This window comes from Mastigoproctus giganteus, chromosome 6 (assembly GCF_048544385.1).
Source record: "Mastigoproctus giganteus isolate SK-2022 chromosome 6, ASM4854438v1, whole genome shotgun sequence".
NCBI classification, from domain to species: domain Eukaryota; kingdom Metazoa; phylum Arthropoda; class Arachnida; order Uropygi; family Thelyphonidae; genus Mastigoproctus; species Mastigoproctus giganteus.
The window spans coordinates 153952463-153973458 of NC_143580.1; the positions used below are offsets into that span (position 1 = coordinate 153952463).

General features: G+C 39.8%; 1 protein-coding gene across 8 annotated transcripts in view; it reads right to left on the reverse strand.

The window, feature by feature from the left end:
- The window catches only part of LOC150084664 (signal-induced proliferation-associated 1-like protein 2), a 585655-nt gene that overhangs the window by 188789 nt on the left and 375870 nt on the right, over positions 1-20996 (reverse strand). For all 8 annotated transcript variants that reach the window (XM_090376537.1, XM_090376543.1, XM_090376536.1 and 5 more), the window contains one exon: positions 16442-16520. In XM_090376537.1, the coding sequence (XP_090232663.1) occupies positions 16442-16520 (79 nt within the window). The remainder of the gene's footprint in view (positions 1-16441; positions 16521-20996) is intronic.

A 20996-nucleotide genomic window follows, 5' to 3' on the forward strand; every position in this document is an offset into this window, starting at 1 on the left:
CACTGAAGAAAGGAGTTATCACAAAGAGGTATATGCCCATGGTGCTTATACTGCATCTGCAGTTTGAGATATATTTTCAAGATAGATATTCCAGCATTGCATTAGCTCTTGTAGCCGGATGCCAGGAGGTTTGTTTTCATTGGGGTTATTTTATAGAAGTTTGCCCATTCAGGTTCAAAGATATATGTCCAGATGACGTTATAAAGGATGTTACGTAATTTGGCTGCATTGCTAAGAAGCAATACTTTTCTCCTAAGATGTAGTGGAGGTTCATTTGCATCTATGTACAGACTTTGCACTGGGGATGTCTTAAAGGCTCCTAAAGCAATCCTGAGAGCACTATGCTGCACCGGATTGAGCCAAACCAATGCTGTCTTTTGTGCAGAATCATAAACTGGGGCTCCATAGTGTAGACAAAATCTTATCACAGTTTGATACAGGTGTAAAAGTGTGAAGCGATCGGCTCCCCATGCCGTAGAAGAGATAACTTTAAGGACATTCATTTTTTTCATGCACTGAGTTCGCACTTGCGTTATATAAGCCTGAAAGTTAAGTTTAGCGTCAAGTACTAGGCCCAAGAACCGGATATTTCTGCTAAGTGCTATTGGTTGAATTCCTAACCTTAGCTCAGGATCTGGATGGAGCTGACGTTTTTTTTACAGAAATGAATAGCAGTTGTTTTTGTTGCAGAGAGGCGATAGCCATTGTGGGATGCCCATGATTCTATATTATTTATTGAGAGCTGCAATTGACACTCGATGGAGCACATATTTTGTGAATGGCAGGATATTATAAGGTCGTCTGCATATAGATAGGTTTCGACATTAGCAGGAATATTGTCTGTAGCATTGTTAAGCCTAACTGCAAAGAGTTCTATACTAAGAACTGATCCTTGTGGAATCTCTTCTTCTTCGACAAATGTACGGGATAGTGAATTGCAGTAACACGCCTAAAAGGTTCTATTTTGGAGAAAGCTCTGAATGATTAGTGGTAGCTGACCCCAAAGTCCTGTGGCATACAGATTTTGAAGAATGCCGTAGTGCCAGGTGGTATCAAAGGCTTTTTCGATATCCAGGCAGACCATAACAAGACGTTCTTTATGGATAAAAGCATTCCGTATGTTGGATTCTGCTTTGATCATTAGGTCTAGAGTTGACCGATTTTTTCTAAAGCCATACTGGTTCTTGTTCATTACCGAATGAGATTCTAGGTACCATACTAATCGAGCGTGTATAATTTTTTCTGTCTTAGCAAGGCAACCGCTAAGAGATATTGGCCAATAGTTTCATGGATCTGATTAATCCTTTCCAGGTTTAAGAAATCCAAGGACTATTGAGTGGTGCAAGAAAAAGGACAGTAGCCTTCTGAGAATATCTGGTTAAAATAGATCAGTAATGAATTCAGAGCTCTTTTATTTAGATGTTTAAGAACTGATGGCCTTTTTGGCACACTATAAGCTGTCTATTTAAGGAGCTCTATTTCAAAAAGAGAACAGTTGATTATAATGAAGAGATGCTCTTCTATTGAAGTGCAACTTATATTTTTCTGCATTGGCTTTTACTTGTTTAAAGACTGGCTCGTATGCTGACTGGGCAGAGGTTTCAGAAAAGCATTCTGACAGGGCATTTGCAACTTCCGCTGGAGTCAAGAAGTCATTACCTTTCCAACTTATGATGGGTGTTGATTTTGGGAAGGGTTTACCATTCAGTTTTTTAATTTTGTCTCAAATTTTTCTACTGTCTGTATTTTTAGTAATGGTGGAAACAAACCGAATATAAGTCTTTTTTTCGCCTTTTTCTGCAAATAACGGGCCTTAGCTTTAAGTTCATCAGCTTATTAGTTGTTGGGTACTTATGAAACAGATTCCAAGCTTTATTCTGTTCTTTTTTGGCATCACGGCATGCATCATTCCACCAGATATTGGCATGTCTGTGAGGACCAACTCTGGTTTTGGGTATAGCACAGGTTGCAGCTGTTATTACCTGTGTAGTAATGTGGTCAGTAATATCATCTACAGGCTGGCTTTTAATGATTTGATCATCAAAGGAAGCTGCATTAGTGAACTTGTTCCAATCTGCTCTGATAAATTTCCATTTTATGCAGCTGGCTATGTGTGAGATTCTATGTGTTTGCAGTTTGCAAATTATCGGATAATGGTCACTGTTCAGTGGGTTATTTGAAATTAACCACTGAATGACTGGGAACAGTTTTTGGGAATGTATTGATAAATCTATAGTGGTAGCTGTTCCAGTGGGAAAGTGGATATAAGTGTCAGCACCAGTGTTTAACAAGGTGAGATTCTGGTTGTCAAGAACTATTTCAATGATTTTTCCTCGTTTATCTGGGGAGATTCCAGCATAGGATGATGCCCACTGAAATCTCCAAGCAGAATGAAAGGAGATGGAAGCTGTTTTATAAGGTCCTCCAGTTCTTTCACAGTGAATTCTTTGTTTGGGAAAAGGTACACAGAGACTACGGTTAACATAAAATTCAAAACAATACGTACCACTACAGCCTCTAATGTGGTCTGCAGAGGGATCTGTTTTGTAGGAACTTTGTTGTCAACAAGTATGGCTATGTCTCCTCGTGTTGAGTTAGTATTGTTTCTATCTTGCTGATAGATACTACAGTTTTTAATTACTGGAGTCACCAGTAGGGTTAGAATGGTTTCCTGCAGGCAGAAGCTTATTGGACTGTACTGTTCAATTAGGTCATAAATATCAAAAATGTTGCTTCATAGACCTCTACAGTTCCATTGCAAAATGTTTTGCATTATTTAGATTTAGCAGTTGTGTATGGTTCTGTCTGTTTTGAATCCATCTAGTTTCAGCCTTTCTTTTTTTTGAAAAGGTAGGGAGTCCAACGTCCATGTCATCTTCTGCATGTAAATTTAAGATAGGCTCAACCTGTGGAATATCAGCATTGGTATCCATATTTGCTGAGCATGGTTTGTGTTTAATGTTTGGGGTTGATGCTTTTAGTTTTACAGTTTCTCACTGAGTATCAGAAGCAGCTGGTCGAACTGTTAGAGGAGTATTGCTAGCACAAGTTACTTTCCGTTGTTCTGTAGGTGAGTTCTGTGGAGATGATAACACTGATCAAGCCCAGTTGGCTATTGAGATGGATGGATGGGGGCACTGTGATTGCCGTTTGTGTTCCTGTCGATTGGTATTTATGGGTTGCCACAGCATAAGTAACTTTTGGCAAGGTGAGCATAACTTGCTTCTTAGCTTCCTAGTAAGTAACCTTTTGTTCGACTTTGTATTTTTGAATCTTTTTTCCTACCCTCCAGAGTTCGCATGCTTTTGAATATGCTGGATGTTGGCCTTTACAATTTGGGCATTGTGGCGTTTCTGCGGTGCAATCTGTTTGGATGTGGGTTTTAGAGCAGCATGGGCAGACAGTGTCTCCTCGACATACTGTTTCCGAGATTTTTGGTACTTGAAGCATCTGGGCATTAACTATTCATCACTGAAGCATCATTAACTATTCATCATGGCAAAACATGATGAATAGTTAAAACACAGTTACATACCTCACACACACACACATGGGTCATCCATCCTCAGCAAAAAGGAGTGGTAAGGTGACTATGAAATATGTGCAGCCAAGCAAGAACAACTTCCTCTCGTCAGACCCTGCAAAGACTGGACTGCCATTGTGTGATTACTGGCTTAATGTGATGTAGTTTCTGTACTAAGAATCTTGCCATTGGAAATATAAATTAGAAAGTATTATTTGCCTGTCGTCTGTATAGGGGACTGACAGGCAAAGATTATCGAGGGAAAGGGCTGATTTGGTGGCGGTATCAGCTAATTCATTTTGCCGGATCCCAGTGTGGCTTGGGATCCAGCAGAAGTGAATGTCAAATTCTAATTCAAGGAGAGAAAAAAACATCTGCTGGATCCGGAACAAGGCCGGATAGGGATGATACTTCATCGATAGTTGGTTGGTTTTAATGGGAGTTTATTGGCACAAGGGCAACTAAGGCCAAATTGTGCCTGTCACAGTTATTCTGGACATGATCATTGATAGCAGAGCCTGTAACAGCTTAATATACAGCACTATAAATAATATACCTTTGGTAATCGCTGTTTCTAATATAATTAAGGGCTATTTCTATTGCATGCAGCTCTGCAGTATAAATGCTTGTTTCTTGTGGGATCTTCTTGGATAAAGTTTTGTGAGGAAACACAAAGCAGATCCCACATAAAATTCTGACTTCGAGCCATCTGTGTACACTGGCAGAAAGTCAGAATACTGCATTCTATGCGATGCAAAGAGTTGATGGTAGATGGATATTGGAAATTTCCATCTGAAAATTGGCATCACGGAAATTTGCGGCGTAGTAGCCTTCTCCCAGATCTTAAGGGAGAAGTCACAAGTTGGAAGATGGGCATGCCAGGGTGGAAGGAATTGCCTTGGAAGGAAGGAATTGGTGGAAGGAATTGCCTTGACTGAGCAACTTTGTCTACCATCATGTTTAGTTCATTTAATAACCCTTGGATCCAAATACCAAAAGTTCTGTTGGCAGTCCAATGGGTATTGTACGAGATTTTCCCATCGTGGCTTGAAAACTGATGCCCACGTGGGATGATCGGACAGGAATTTCAATTTAAAGGCATACTGTAATGACAACTGCTTAAGTCAAAGAGATAGACATTTGCTTCAACGTAAAGGCTTTGGGCAGGAGATGTGTGAAATGCTCCAGTGGCTGTCCAGATGGCCCGTGGGTGGATTCGATCTAAACACCGAAGTACACCATCTCTAGCAGAACCATAAACCTGAGTCCCATAATCGAGTTTGGAATGGAAAAGAGCTCGATAGAGACGAGGAAGGGTAGAACGATCTGCATCCCATGAAGTCGAACTAACTTAGTAAACTATTTTAACACAGTTACTCATGAGCAGGATCGAACAATTTCAACATTGTTTATTTGGATTTTAGCAAGGCAATTGATTCTGTCCCACATGAGAGGTTATTGTATAAGCTGGAACAAGTTTGGATTAATGGAAAAATTCTAAGATAGACTGCTGTATGGCTGCAGGACAGAAAGCAGAGGGATGTGATTAAGGGATATTCTTCAAATTGGTGTAAAATCGGAAGTCAGGTCCCCAGGGATCGGTTCTTGGACCACTGTTGTTTCTGATGTTCATAAATGACATTGACAATGCAATAAAAGACTTAAGGTCGATGTTAATCTAACTTTTCAACGTTAGATTTGATTTTGTCAAATCTTTGAAAATGTTTAGTTGTTTAGTAACTTTTAGCATTGTCACAATTTAACTAAATGAAACACAACCTCACTGCTCGACAAATGCGAAGTAACTGAACGAAGTAGTTACTTTAACAAATTGTTCAACTCTCAAAAACTAAAAACCCAATTTGAAATCTAGTTATATATCCTTGTCGAGCTCTCAAAGGGCAACAATTTTGTTCCTTACTGTTGTTGTGTAACATTTATAGTTTTCAAGATATTGCAAAAACAAACTTGAAAATGCTCAAATTTTTCAACTCTCTCAACTTTGCATCACTATTACTTGGGAACTACTACTTCAAAATTATTTATAGATGTAAAAACTACGTTTCCTACTGAACAATTTTGTGACATACTGTTTATGTCTATCTATCATAGTTTGAATAGTTATTGAGTGAAAGTAACCAAGATGCAATGGCAAATAACCAAAATGTGAGCTTTTTAGTTTTTTTGATTGCATATTGTCTATTAGTTTCGGAGATATAATAGCAGTTAGACATTTCACTTTTCATGACAGCCTGAGCACCGTAGAGTACCCCCAGCATAGACGTTATTCATGCCAAAAGACTGAACTTCTTTGAAAGGGTCCAAAGATGGGCAACTCGTACGGTGTGATCAGCAAGAGTGTGATCATACGAGCAAAGAGTACTTATATGTGGGCCACAGAGCTTGGCAACCAGGAACTTCAGAGGTGACCCCATTAAGGTTTATAGGGCTCTTAAAGAGGGATTAGTAAAATGAACAAAGGCAGAATTTTCACTGTTATAAAAGAATTCTGAAACTTGGTGATGTAAACTGAAATTACAGAAGAAGAGGTTTAGACTAGACTATAGGAAGTTTTCAGATTGTAGTCAGATATATGAACAACTCTAACTCTTTGAAGTCTGGCACTATTTTAATTGTCGTCCCAAGCAGTACAGCTTCAACGATCAAAAAAATGACTAGTTGAAATGTGATGTTAAAATTTATTTACTTTTGGGTTTGCATGGGCTAATATATAAAACAGCATGGTAAAACATTTTAAAATGCTCTAATACAGTATTTCTTCCTGGAAGAAAATATTTACAAAACTTTTCCTGCAGATAATAGAAAATATTTACAAAACTTTTCCTGCAGATAATAGAAAATATTTTTACTTAGCACCTACTTGAATATCTTTCGTGGGTTGGCAGAGCCGCAATATCCAAAACATATGCAGAAATCTCTTCCTGCTAATTACATTCTTGAAAACTGAATTCCGTCTGTCCATTCTTCAGACCAATATTTCTTTTCATCGGGGATTACCCCCCCCCCATTAAAAATAACACCAAAAAATTTCTTTAGTTCGTTTATTAAAAACCAAAACCCACAGTCCTACCATATGTTGGAAACTACAACAAAACTAAATGAAAGTGTTCCGGGGGTTCACGCTAAAAAATCTGTAATGGCGTCTGCTTAGATTTATATAAGTATATTTTTGTAATCTAAAAATAGTTTAACATTAATTTATGTTGTTGGGTTCAAAATTTATATTCAGTTGTGGTTTGGGTCACATGCGTTATATAGGGAGCATGCACTACAGGATGTGAGTGTGTGTGGGGGGGTGGGGGGGGGGAGATTGGGTGTGAATGTGCTGATATGTATCGCACCGTTCAATCACATGTTAGCCTAGTGACTAGGACTTATAATTAGTTTATTATCTTACAGTATATCGTGCTAAATAAAGATATTTTCCATACTAAATATTTTTTTACTTCTCAAAGGTCGTTGTTATGTTTAGGTACTTAATAATCATTTTATATTATTATGCAATACTGCTTATAAAAACATAGTACTGGAAAATATTGTGTAATAAAAATTCAAAACTATTATACGATTTCAAAGAATACAGGCTTAGTGGTTCGCGATAAAAATATATGTTGAAAGGAGTTCACGAGTCAAAAAAGGTTGGGAACTGCTGCTCTAAGGCCACGACCGTTAGTCCTGCTGTTTAGCAGTTGTGTATTCTGCAGATTTCTAGGAATCTGAAATTCTCTAAGACAATTGTTGTCTTACATGACCAAGACTGTTAATCCTGTTGTTTGGCTACCAATATTTTTCACATATTTCTATGGAGTTTCTGAAGTAATTACAAATATGCTACTAAACAGGAATTTCATGCATTTATTTCTGATTTCTCCACCTTCGAATACAGACGTGATGGCAGAAAAAAAGCAAATGAATTTTAAATTTAGATATGTAAGTGAAGGTTATAAATGATGCAGCAAAAGGTTTATTGCAAAGATGGCTGATAGAAAATATAATTGGGGGAAAACACAAATCCAAAAAATTTTACAAGAAAATAATATTAAAGAAAAGTGGATTTAGCATTCAAAAAAAAATATATATTCAACAAGAAACATAACAACCACATCAATAAATTATCGCATTAACACTCTCCAGGTTGGACAGTGCTTGTGCTAGAGAAATTCCAGTAAGCAGCCCAATACTACAAATAAAAAAAAAAGTGCTTTGAATTTTGCAAAAGCTTTAAAAAAAAGATATTTTCTGCTACCAATGGATGGCTCAATAAATTTTATAACAGAAATAATACTATTTTGAAGGCTGCATGGTGAAAAATGATGCAGAACAATGGATTTCACATTTGCCATCTTTAACAGAACAATATGAACCCAAAGATATCTTTAATGTACAGGGTATCTCAAAAATATTGGTACAAATGTTTAGGGGAGGTAGGTAACATCTAAAGGAATGTGAATCTCATAGAAACCCATAACCGGAAACATCACGGGAAAGTAGTAGTAGTAGAGGCACAAGAAGCAGAAATGACACAAGACAGCAAATAGTGGCAAACATTTATTTGACATAATATTAACAATGGAGTACGAGATGGATGCATTTCATGATGTTACAACAGATGCTCGAAGGTTCCACCATGACACGCGATGCATGCGTGACACAGAACGCAGCGTGGATTGGCGGACACGGTAGAACACACCTGGAGTTTCTTTGGCAGTAGCAGCAGCAGCGCAGACGATTCTTGCCACGAGTTCCATTTTCGTCTCCACAGGCGATTCATACACGATAGATTTGAGGGCCCCCCACAGAAAGAAATCAAGGCTCGATAAATGAGGTGAGCATGGGGGCCAGGCAATGGGTCCACCACGGCCAATCCATCGACACCCAAAATGCCCGTTCAAATGGTCACGAACACACCTTCCATAATGGGCAGGTGCCCCATCATGTTGAAACCAAATATTGCGTCTCACATTTGCTGGAACATCATCAAGTAACCCTGGTAGAATTTGTTCAAGAAAGATACGATATTTAGCAGAGTTCATGCGGGATGGTAACAGGTATGGGCCGACTAAGCAGTCACCAACCATACCTGTCCACACATTTATTGCAAAGCAATGTTGTGCCACATGGGTGTGCACACTGTGTGGGTTGTCGTGAGCCCACACATGAGCATTATGCTGATTGAATAAGCCTTCCCAAGTGAAATAAGCCTCATCCATGAACAAAACATAGACAGGAAAATTCAAGTCTTGAACACTTTCTTGGAGAAACCACTGCGCAAAAGCCACACGTGCAGGATGATCGGGGGGGGAGCAGTAACTGAACCCTTTGGAGATGAAAGAGGTGTAAGGAATCGTCGTGCCAGACACGCTGAACACTGCAACGAGACACTCCAAAGGCAGAGGCAACGGCACGTGTGCTGGTAGTAGGATTATTCTGGACGGCATTCAACACACTTTCTTCCATTGGTGGAGTTCGCATCAAACGTGGTCTGTCCGCACTACTCCTGTTACCTCTAAATGACCCATAATCGCACAAATTTTGATGCACACGCGCAAACAAACGGTGGTCCAGTACATGTCTCTCTGGGAAGCATTCTCCATAAATTTGTTGAGCAGCTCGTCCATTGCCTTCTGCTAATCCATATGCTAGGTGCATGTCTGCCAGCTCACAGTTCGTATATCGATGCATGCTCTTCGTGCAGCGACTTCTGCTTGAATTAGTAAACCAGAAATTTTCCCTCTCGCGAACTGATGAACAGTGCCATCTATCAACTTATGGTGACGTTTCCGGTTATGGGTTCCTATGCGATTCACATTCCTTTAGATGCTACCTACCTCCCCTAAACATTTGTACCAATATTTTTGAGACACCCTGTAGATGAAACTGGCCTCTTTTATAATGTTTTGCCAGGTAAATCATTAGTGTTTAAAGGTTCTTAATTCTTTTAGTTATAAAAAAAAGGAGAAAAAAAAAGAATGGCAATTTTACTGTGTGTAAATTCTTCTGGACAAAAAGAACAACCACTGATAATCAATATTGCACTGAGACCAAGATGTTTTAATAACATGAATATGGTATCTATGAATGTTGATTGGTATGCCAATAAAAAGCAGATGACAAGTGCTATTTTTTTGAATGGCTTCATCAAATAGAAAAAAAGAAGGAAGATGGAAGATATTATTATTATTAGATAATGTTCCGTATCAACCGAAAAATATGAATTTAAGTAATGCCAATTTATTATTTCTTCCTGCTAATACACAAGGTATCATTCGTTCATTTAAATTGTTCTATTGCCAACGTACTTTAATTACATTAGTAGCAAAAATGGACAGGGCACGAAATGCTGAAGAAGTAGCTAAAAAATTTACTAACAGATATTGTTGAATAGATAAAATTAGCCTGGAATAATGTTAGTTAAAATACTATACAAAATTATTCAATAAATATGGAATCAACTGTTATATTGACATGGAGGTTGATGTTAGAACCGGTTTCACAGAATTACAAAAAGAAACTGTTCAACTTGGACAGTAGATAAATGTAAACATCAATATGGAATTTGAATTCAGTCACATGTGAAAATGACAGTGAAAACTGAGAACTTTATGATTCTGCTAGGAACATTGACAACAATGACGATTTATTTAAAAATATGAATACAAACCATGAATCAGATAGTGAAGAAATTAAAATTCCAACAGAATAAAAATTAAATACTATTTTAGGACTCTAAAATTTATCTCATGATTTAATAAAATGTTACAATAATTATATGATTTTGAAATTATTTTAGACCAAATAAATATGGAACTGAAGGTTTTACTTATTTGTAAAAAAAGTTTCCTTTCTTTTATCCTAACAATTTCTCAATTTTGCCATCAGAAAGAACGTTCCTGATGGCATGTCTAAATTAGCATAGAATCTGTGAAGAACATCATCCATCAACAAATGCATATGAGCAAAGTGCCTGCTAGGTGGGTTGCCAGCCTTCTGGCACCTTACCAGAAGAAGGAAAGGGCAAAATGTGCACATGAAATGTTGTTGGTTTGTTTGTTTGTTTGTTTGGTTTTTTTTGGCGCATTAGCTACTAAGGCTATAATGCGCCAAACTAAGGTCATATATAAAAATTGAAATTTTCACTGACCTAATTACTTAGGCCAGCATGTTAGTATATAAATTAACGAAGGGATAAAATGTAGAAAAGATAAATCAATAAGGAAATAACAGTAACATGTAAATATTAAATACAAGTAAAAACCTTTATTGATTTAAAATAACTAAAAATAGCAGACACATGGTCATTGTCAGATAGCATCTGACTGAGTGTATACGGCCCAGTCAGATGATTAAAAACGCTAGAACAGATATTGCTAAAATCTGGACAGTCGATTAAAAGGTGTCTAATTGATAAAATTGTCCCACAAGACTCACACATAGGAGGTTCATCAGCCCTCAGCAGAAAAGAATGTGTCAAATGACTATGTCCTATGCGGGTCCGGGCAAGAACAACTTCCTCCTTACGATTCCTGCGCAGACTAGACTGCCACGGTTCAATAACAGGCTTTATACAATATAATTTATTCGCAGTCTGTCTATTCCACGAATCCCGCCATTGGGAATGTATCTTTTGATGTACTATTCGCCTGTAGTCTGTATAGGGGACTGACAGGCAGTGGTTATTATTGGGAATTGCTGATTTGGCTGCGGCGTCAGCCAAATCATTTCCCCTAATCCCAATGTGGCTGGGAATCCAGCAGAAACGGATATCATATTCACGTCCGAGGAGGAAGTGAATCTTCTGCTGAATACTAGGCAAAACTGGATGAGGATTATATCTCACAGATATTAAAGCCTGTAACACGCTGAGAGAATCAGAATATAAAATGAACCATTGGTATTGGCATTCACTAATGTGATCCAAGGCTAACTCTATAGCATGCAGCTCTGCAGTAAATATACTGCATTCAGAGGGAATCTGCTCCGATGTAGTGCTGTCCGTAAAGACAGCAGCAGATCCCACATATGATTCCGACTTCAAACCGTCTATGTAAACTGGCGCGAAGTCAGAATGTTCAGCTCGGTGTGCTGAATAAAGCTGCAGGTAGACAGACGATGGAGTGTCCGACTTTCCCCAATTACTAAGGGACAAGTCACATGTTGGGAAATGAGCATGCCAGGGTGGAAGGGGTTGCTTTGGTGTTTGGGCAACCTTGTCTACCTTAATATTAAGTTCTTTGAGTAGCTCTTGGAGACGAATACCAAAAGGACGATTGGCAGTCTTACGGATGTTGTACAAATTTTCCCATCGTGGCTCAAAAATGAATGGCCACGTAGGATGGTCTGGCAGGGATTTTAGTTTTAAGGCGTACTTTAGAGACAACTGCTTACGTCGAAGTGATAACGGTGGTTCGTTTGCTTCGATATAAGCTCTGGACGGGAGATGTTCGAAATGCTCCAATAGCGATACGGAGAGCCTGATGATGGACAGGATCCAGCCATCGAAGTACACTGTCTCTGGCTGAAGAATATACTTGGGACCCATAATCTAATTTGGATCGCACAAGTGCACGGTAAAGCCGTAGAAGGGTGCATCGGACTGCACCCCAAGATAAGGAGGAGAGCAAGCGAAGCATATTAAGGGCTCTTGTGCACTTTGTGCGGAGTTGACGGATATGATCCAAAAAGGTTAGTTTTTTATCGAATATGAGTCCCAAGAATTTTGTGTTCGCTGCTACTGGAATAGCATTTTGTCCGAGCCTTAATTCAGGTTCAGGATGAAGATTACGCTTGCGAAAAAAGTGTACGCAAACGGTCTTCTCCGGCGAGAACCTGAAGCCATTAGCAAGTGCCCAGGAATTCAGACTATCAATGGCTTTCTGCAGTTGTCTTTCAATAACCCTCATGTTGCATGACTAGCAAAAAATGCTCAAGTCATCAACATAGAGGGCACTGTTTACAGTTGGAGGAAGTTGTTCTGTGATGGAATTTATTTTGATGGCAAAAAGCGTGACACTTAATACTGATCCTTGTGGTACTCCCTCCTCTTGGCTAAAGGAGCGAGAGAGTGAGGATCCCACACGAACTTGGAACGATCGATTGGCTAAAAAGGTTTCAATAAAAAGGGGGAGATGCCCTCTAAGGCCTAGGCTATGTAAATCTTTTAAAATGCCAAATCTCCAAGTTGTGTCATACGCTTTTTCCATGTCAAAGAACACCGACACCAAGTGTTCGCGTTTTAGGAAAGCATCCCGGATGGATGCTTCCAATCTAATGAGATGGTCCAAAGTGGACCGGTTCCTTCGGAAGCCGCACTGGATGTTGGAGAGAAGGTCATTTGACTCGAGATACCATATTAAGCGAGAATTAACCATTCTCTCCAGGATTTTGCACAGACAGCTAGTCAGAGCAATAGGACGATAGTTGGTGGTGACTTTTGGATCCTTTCCTGGCTTAGGGAAGGCAAGAACGATTGCCTTTCGCCAGGAGTCCGGAAACTGCCCTTCAGTAAAGATTCTGTTATACAGAAGGAGCAGACAATCCATAGATTTTGGTGAAAGATTTTTAATCATTTCATAATGGATGCCATCTGGTCCAATGGCACTTGCTTTGGAAAGAGCGAGGGCTTTTTCCAGTTCTTGAATAGTGAAATCCCCGTTGTAGGGATAAATGCTCTTAGATTTAAAGTTAAGTGCCTGTTTTTCGATTTTATATTTCAGGACCAGGAACTCTGGGGAGTACGAGGATGTTGAGGAGATGTTAGAGAATGTTTCCCCAAGGGCATTGGCTATTGCAGTTGGATCTGCAATAGCGCATCCATTATAATCTAGGATTGAAGAAGGGTGGGATGTATATTTTCCCTTCATTTTCCGGATTTTATCCCAGACTACCTTAGAGTTGGTAGACTGGTTAATAGATGATGTAAAACGGATCCAGGATTCCTTTTGACTCTGACGGCGGATATATCGTGCTTTGGCTCGTGCACGTTTAAAGGCTATAAGGTTGGTCGTGGTAGGATATCGGCGGAATATCCCCCACGCTTTGTTTTGAGCCTTTTTTGCTGCTGTGCATTGTGAATTCCACCAAGGTTTAGGAAATGGTGGAAACAGAGCAGATGTTTTTGGAACAGCATTCGCAGCTGCTTGGACAATATTTTCTGTGATGTACTTAACTGCATCATTGATAGGCTCTTGACTGACTGTGCTAAGATCAAAATTTGCCTGATGTTGGAAGGCAGTCCAGTCAGCCTGATCAATCTTCCACCGTGGTAACCTAAAAGGAAGACAGGGTCTCCCACTGTGTAACGAGGTTATCACAGGGAAGTGATCGCTTCCGTATGGATTCTCCTCCACTTCCCAAGTGAGTGAAGGGAGTAGAGAAGGGGAGCAGATAGAGAGATCAATGGCAGAAAAAGTACAGGTAGGCATGTGGAAGAAGGTGTTTTTTCCAGTATTTAGAAGGGAAAGGTCATTGTCATTGAGCATACGCTCTATGACTCGTCCCCTTCCGTTGATGTTAGCACTACCCCACAGGGTGTTATGTCCATTAAAATCCCCGAGAAGTAAGAAAGGGGGAGGCAGCTGCGTTAGAAGATCATCAAGGTCTGCCTGGGAGATGTCAGTCCCAGGTGGCAAATAAATGGAGCACACAGTTAATAGAAATCCCACTGAAAGGCGAATTGCAACAGCCTCTATGCTGGTTGTAATTAGCAAAGGCTGCACTGGGGTCTGGTTACCCACAAGGATAGCCACTCCCCCATGTACAGAGCCATCCGCAATTCTATCCTTTCGAAAAACTGTGATGTTGTGCATGGTGGGATCATCATTTGCCTTTAGATATGTCTCCTGCAAGCAAAAGCAAACTGGCTCGTGCTTTTGCAGGAGGGCCTTGATGTCATCAATATTTCGCTGGAATCCACGACAATTCCATTGTAGGAATTTAGCCATTATTTTGGCTTGGTGGGTCCATCAGGCGGCTTCCGAGGTGCTGAGGGCTTACTTTTATCAGTCTTGGATTTGTCTTTTTTGGGGAAGAATGGACACTGTCCCGTGTCCATTTCCTCCTCCGCAAAGAGTTCCAAAACTGAATCTTCGGGTACCTCCTTCTGCTCCACATCCATCTTTTCTTAGGTACTACGGGGGACTTCCCCTTTCTTATTCTTTTCTTTCATAATTATCTTTGTTACTTGTGGAGCATTAGGAGGTACCGATATAGGAGTGGCAGCTGATTGGTCCTTTTGTGCAGGTTTTTGAGAACTTAAGAGATACCGCGCGATGGGAGTGAAAGACTCCTTTGGAGGAATGGTCATGTCCGTCTGAGTTCCGACGGAACATCTCCCTGCTACCTTCTGGGCGTAGGTAGGTCTGTTGATATTCAGGGGTTTCACCGATTTCCTTGCCTCCTGGTATGATATGTTAAGCTCTGCCTTCAGCCGTTGAATCTCTTTTTCTTCTTTCCACCTCTGGCATGCTCGTGAGTAGGCCGGGTGTTCGCCTTCACAGTTAATGCAGGTGGGTTTTGCGGCTGAACATGCTGTTGTTTCGTGGTCCTTTGCACCGCATCGAGCGCATGCAAGGACTCCACGGCAGGCCATTTGAGAATGTCCATACTTCTGTCATTTAAAACACCGTAAAGGGTTTGGAACGTATGGACGCACTGAACAGTTGATGTATCCAGCTTTAATCTCATCAGGAGGTTTAGGAGAGTTAAAAGTCAGGATAACGCTCCTGGTTTTAACAATTTTTCCATCCCTTCGCGCAGTAATTCTCTTGACAGCAGTAACTCCCTGTGGTTTTAATTCGGAGCAGATTTCCTCCTCGGTTACGTCAAGAAGGTCCCACTATGAAATGACACCTCTCGATGAATTGAGTGTTCTGTGTGGTGTCACTGTTATAGGGATTCTTCTGATTGATGTTGTTCGGAGGAGATGTTCAGATTGCCTGTCATTTTTAGTTTCAATTAAAAGGTCTCCAGAACGAAGCCTCTTAACTGATTTGGGTGAACCTGCTAACCCATCTAACCCTTTTTGAATGAAAAAGGGCGACATTTTACCAATTGGTGTCTCATTGGTAGAATGCATAATTAAAAATCTTGGGACAGGCCCTGATGATGATGATTCAGTTCGCTGCCTCTTTTTTGCAATAATATTATCTGTCTCTACATCTATATTTTCAGATAGGGACCGGGTTGGGGCCTCTGAAGAAATAAGTTTATCAGGATTCATGAATTTTTTAAGTGGTTCAGTGCCCGGGCTCCCCACCCACCACGGAGCCCAAAGGGACACCCACTACCCGGCATGCAATAAATGCGCTCGGGAGTGGAATGCCAGGGCTACCCAGACACTATACCCGCACCGCCGCCAGCCTGAATCCTGTCCCTCGGACCATGAGGGTAGGGGCGTGGCATTGTCACGGTTGACCCTCGCGGGCGAGCCTACTAGCCGATTGATCCTAGCCGGGCCTTCCAGGACCACCCGTCTTGTCGAAGCAGGGGCCAAAGTGGTGTATTGAAGCTGGGCCCCTCAACCACCAGGATCCCCCTTTCCGAATTTCCACGGGTCGCAGCGCACGGCAAACACGCCGGATTCCATTGATGTAAGCCTGGAACCTGGGCTGTGGGCGTTGGATCCCAGTGATGCTAGTCTGGAAGTCCAGCAGCGTCACTGGGAGGTCCCTTCACCACGTACAGGTGCCCACGTCGAGGGGTGAAATGTTGTTGGTGTGCCAGGAAACAGGTAGTCACCATGAATGAAATTTCCATCATTATGACCCCGATACTAAACAAATGTAAAAGCAATGGAAGCATGCAAAATCATGCAAATTCCACGTTTTTTTTTTTTTTTTTTTTTTTCATCTAATCACTCATATTAAAAACCCTATTATCTAAAAAAAATCAACTAATTACCTCACTATCATCCATTCTATGATCACCAGCAGCAGCTGAACTTCTGGTTGTCTGATGACAGTTTAAGTGATTTTCATGTCTGAAAAACAAAAGAACATAATACAGGTAATCCCCACTTGAGCCATGGGTCCCTAAAATGTGTCATGTTATTCTATGATATCAGAATAACATGAACACCACTCAAAAGAACCATATAAAACACCACAGAAAATCTTTTAAAATGACATGTAAGCAAAATAAAAAGAAATGAGTTGACTATTTACTGTATAATGTATTTTATTATGTTGCACATTATAATCAGCAGGAAAGTACAGTGTGTTTATATCTGTATATAGTGAAATTTGCAAACAAATGCATTCAAAATTAATATAAGAGCATAAATACAGTAAAATCACATACTTCTAAAGATGAAAGTTTACTTTTTTCAGTAATTAAATTAAACATCAAGGGACTGCAGCAGACAAATTAAATGTTTTGATTTCATTGCATTTTTCTTCATAAATCAAGATAACAACCCAAGGCATGGTTAACTCTTTTTGAAACTCAAGAGCTGCAGGACTGATTGGGCTCATCTTCTTCTTCTTCAAAATTTGCAGTAGAGGAGAAAATGCTTTAGACATTCTCTCAGAATGTCGATGTATGGGGAGTCAAATCTGCTGGGCTTTATTCAGTATAATTCAATTCACATCACCTTCTAGCCAGTATAAGTGGAAGAGTTCTTCACTTGGTAAGAATTAGACAAATCAACACCACTGCTTTCAATCCCAATCTCAAAGCTAGCTTCTTTTGGTAAAGTGACAATTCCATTTCTAAAAGCGGCAACATCATCCACGTGCCCTGTCCTCCACTGGCCAAATTTTTTTCCAGATCACATTCATGCACTTACATGATACCTCAAGCCCAGACCTCTCTGATAATGTCAGCTGCATCTTTGGTGTCAAAGTGACACCATCCTTATGGTTTAATTAGCTTTAAAGCCAGTTCTTGCACTGAGGATGCAATGAGGTACCTAACCAATGCTACACATTCCGTCCAGCAGAAATAAGTGATGGCCATATCCATGAATTTCGCAGGAGCATCTGATGCTCTATAGTGTCCATGCATCATAGGGCACCTGCGCCATGCTAATCTTTCCCTAAACCTGTACAGATGCACTTAAAACTACTTCAATAATAGAGTTATCATGTAAAGTACTACATATGGGAAACAGCAACCCGAGAGCAACGTATCAACTCTGTGGTACTACATTGACAGTGGTAGAGAATGAAAAGGACCTGGGGGTAATTGTGCAGGCAGATATGAAGTTCTCTGAGCAGTGCAGACTGGCTGCAAGAGTAGCTCATGGAGTATTGTCAATGATATACAGGAATTTTTCTAGCAGGGATAAGGAGGTGAATCTTCCCTTGTATAAGGCAATGGTCAGGTCACACCTTGAGTACTGTATATAGGTCTGGAGGCTTCATTTCAAGAAGGATGTAGATCTGCTGGAACGAGTACAGAGAAGGGCAACAAGATTAGTGAATGGAACAAAGGGGTACTATTACGAAAAAAGGCTTAAGTTTTGCAGATTACAGTGTCTTGAGACTAGGCACCAGCGAGGTGATCTGATAGATGTCTATAAAGCCTTGAATGGTTTGAGCATGCTCAATGCTGATGGGATTCTTCCTCTTGCTCAGAATAATCACCTGAGAGGGCATAAATTCAAACTGAGGAAAGACAGATGTAGGATAGACGTGCGGAAATTTGCCTTTAGCCAGCGGGTAGTTGGTTGGTGGAACAGACTTCTATCCCTTGTTGTGGAAGTTTATAGCCCAAATAAATTTAAGGCTCAGCTGGACAGGTATTTCGAACGAACGGAGGGGTGAAGTGGAAGTGGGTTTTTTTTTTTCCTTTTGGCTGATGCTGCATAAGCTTGCTTTCTTGCATCATATGCCTCTACTAATGCTAATGCTAAACATCCGCCATTGCCGAGCACTATTGGGAAAAACAACAACAAATCTCCCCCGACAACACTGTCATCCTTGACCGGGCGCATAGATTCTGGGACCGTAAGTGGCTGGAATGTCTGTGGATTGGATCCTCTGGCAACAATAGCATGAACAGAGACAGGGGAGTTAGGCTTCACCCTCTTTTTGAGGCAGTGGTTTTTGCCAGAGATAAACATTTTAGTTTTCCACGTCCCGAGACCACTGGTCTCGGGACGTGGCGCCTGGTCATCCACGTGTGCCGTGAACCTGTTATTTAAGGATGTGTCGCTTAAGTTTCATTATTGCTGAGGAAGGAGGCAGACACCTCCGAAAGATTCAATAGTGTTTTCATCGCTTTTAAATTTATATTTTAATGCATTTTAACTTATTTACTCATTTTATTTTATTTTTGTTGTAAACTAGTTTTTTGTAAATAATCAAATTTTTGTAAATATTATTTTACAGTCTTTTATATCATTTTATTTTATTTTACTATTAAATCATTTTTAAATGGTTGGTGTATCTGTTTAAATTTGTGGTATGAATAATCCCAACCTTAGAGGCCTTACTGCAGATATCCAAGTCTTAGTTAGACATCTGATCTTCCAACACAATTAACTTTGGATAAGGATACTTCTGTTCACAAATGTCAAATTCTAAATCAGTTAGGGCAGAGGACAAAGATAAAGATAAAAATGGAAATAAGGAGCCACAACTGATAGGAGAATAGTAGGGAGGAAGTGTCCTCCATGTAGAAGGTAATTTCACATATCAGGAAAGACATTATGAGCTTTTTATATAGTGAAACCAATAAAATCACTAAAGTTATACAGCTAACCTTATTATAGCAAAATGGTCTAAGCCGGAAACAATCACTACATCAATGCTTATAGAATTAATGACAAGTTAAAAGCCATTATGTTTTGAGATTAATAACAGAGCAATATGTTAATAACGGAATAACATTAATAACGAAACTGAACTTGGCCTGTTATAACATCACTGATCGGTGAAGACAGGATATTAGAGCTGGAAAAGGAATTAGAAAATGTGAATTGGAATATCATCGGTTTGGCTGAAACAAGAAGAAGAAATGAATCACTTATAAGTTTATCAAGTGGAAATCTGCTGTATACCAATGGAAACAGTGAAAGGAGTGAAGGTGGAGTTGGGTGTCTGGTCCATAAAGATTTAAAAAACAACATTTTGGAATTCAAAAGTACATCACCAAGGATGTCAAGACTAATACTCAAGATTTCTAAGAGGTACAAGCTAAAGGTTATAATGATTTATGCACCAACATCGAGCCATGATGATGATGATAAAGAGGTTGAAGAAATTTACACTGAAATTGAGTCTTTTAGATGAGCAGAAAACCCACTACACTATTATTATGGGAGACTTCAATGCTAAGGATGGAAAAAGACAAAACAGTACAGAAAGGGGAACTATAGGAAATTTTGGAATTGGTGAAAGAAATAAAAGAGGCGAAAGACTTGTGGAATTTGTAGAATCGCAAGGATTGTCAGTAAACACTTTTTTCAAGAAAAGGGTGAACAGAAAGTGGACATGGAAGAGTCCAAATGGATTAATAACTAAAGAAATCAACTTCATTCCTCACTAACAGAAGATATATTGTGAATGATGTTACCGTCCTGAATAAGGTAAATGTTCAAAGTGATCACAGAATGGTAAGATGTACACTTGATACAGATTCAAAAAATGAAAGGAAAAAACTCACTCGAGTAAATAGTACAAAGGTCTTTGAGATAACAGAAGAGGAGAAAAAGCAGTATGTACTGGAACTTAAGAACAAGTTTGAGTTTTTGCAGTCTGCTCAAGACCAAGATATCGACGAAGAATATTACAACTTTCTGAAAGTGATAAAGCCCAAGAAACCTATAGGGAAAAACAAATCCAAAGAAGAAAAAATTAGTCAAGAAACACTTGTTATGATGAACCGAAGGCAAAAAATGAAGAGCAAGATAAACACTGACAAGGAAAAAATTGAATATACTGAGTTATGCAAAGCCATTAGAAAGAGCCTCAGAGAGGACATAAGAAGATTTAACACAAGAAAAGTAGAACAAGCTGTTTGTTTGTTTGTTATTTGGTTTTTAGGAGCATTAGCAACTAAGGCCATATTGCTCCGGGAATATGCGGTGGTCATTCCCTGACCTTTCAGCATCCTCCGTATTTGGTGGTGACGGGCTTGAGCCCCGATCTAATCAAGAAGCGTGTGCTACGCACTGCTGCTCCTTCCCACCTGGCTACGGAGGCGCGCCCAGTAGAACAAGAATTAAGGGAAAACAAAGGATTTAAATCAGCAGCCATGAGCAGTAATATAGAAAGACAAATGATACTGAAACTGAAGAATAGCGATGGTGTACTTATAAACAGCAGAGAAGGCATAATTCAGATAGCAGAAGACTACTATAGAGATTTATTCAAGGAGCGAGGGAATGATGCCAACAGTGGGGAAGATGGATTGCAAATTAGCAACACATATGATCTACCCGATATTCTTCCTGATAAGGTAGAACATGCATTGAAGAAAATGAAGAATCAGAATGCCCCGGGGGAAGATG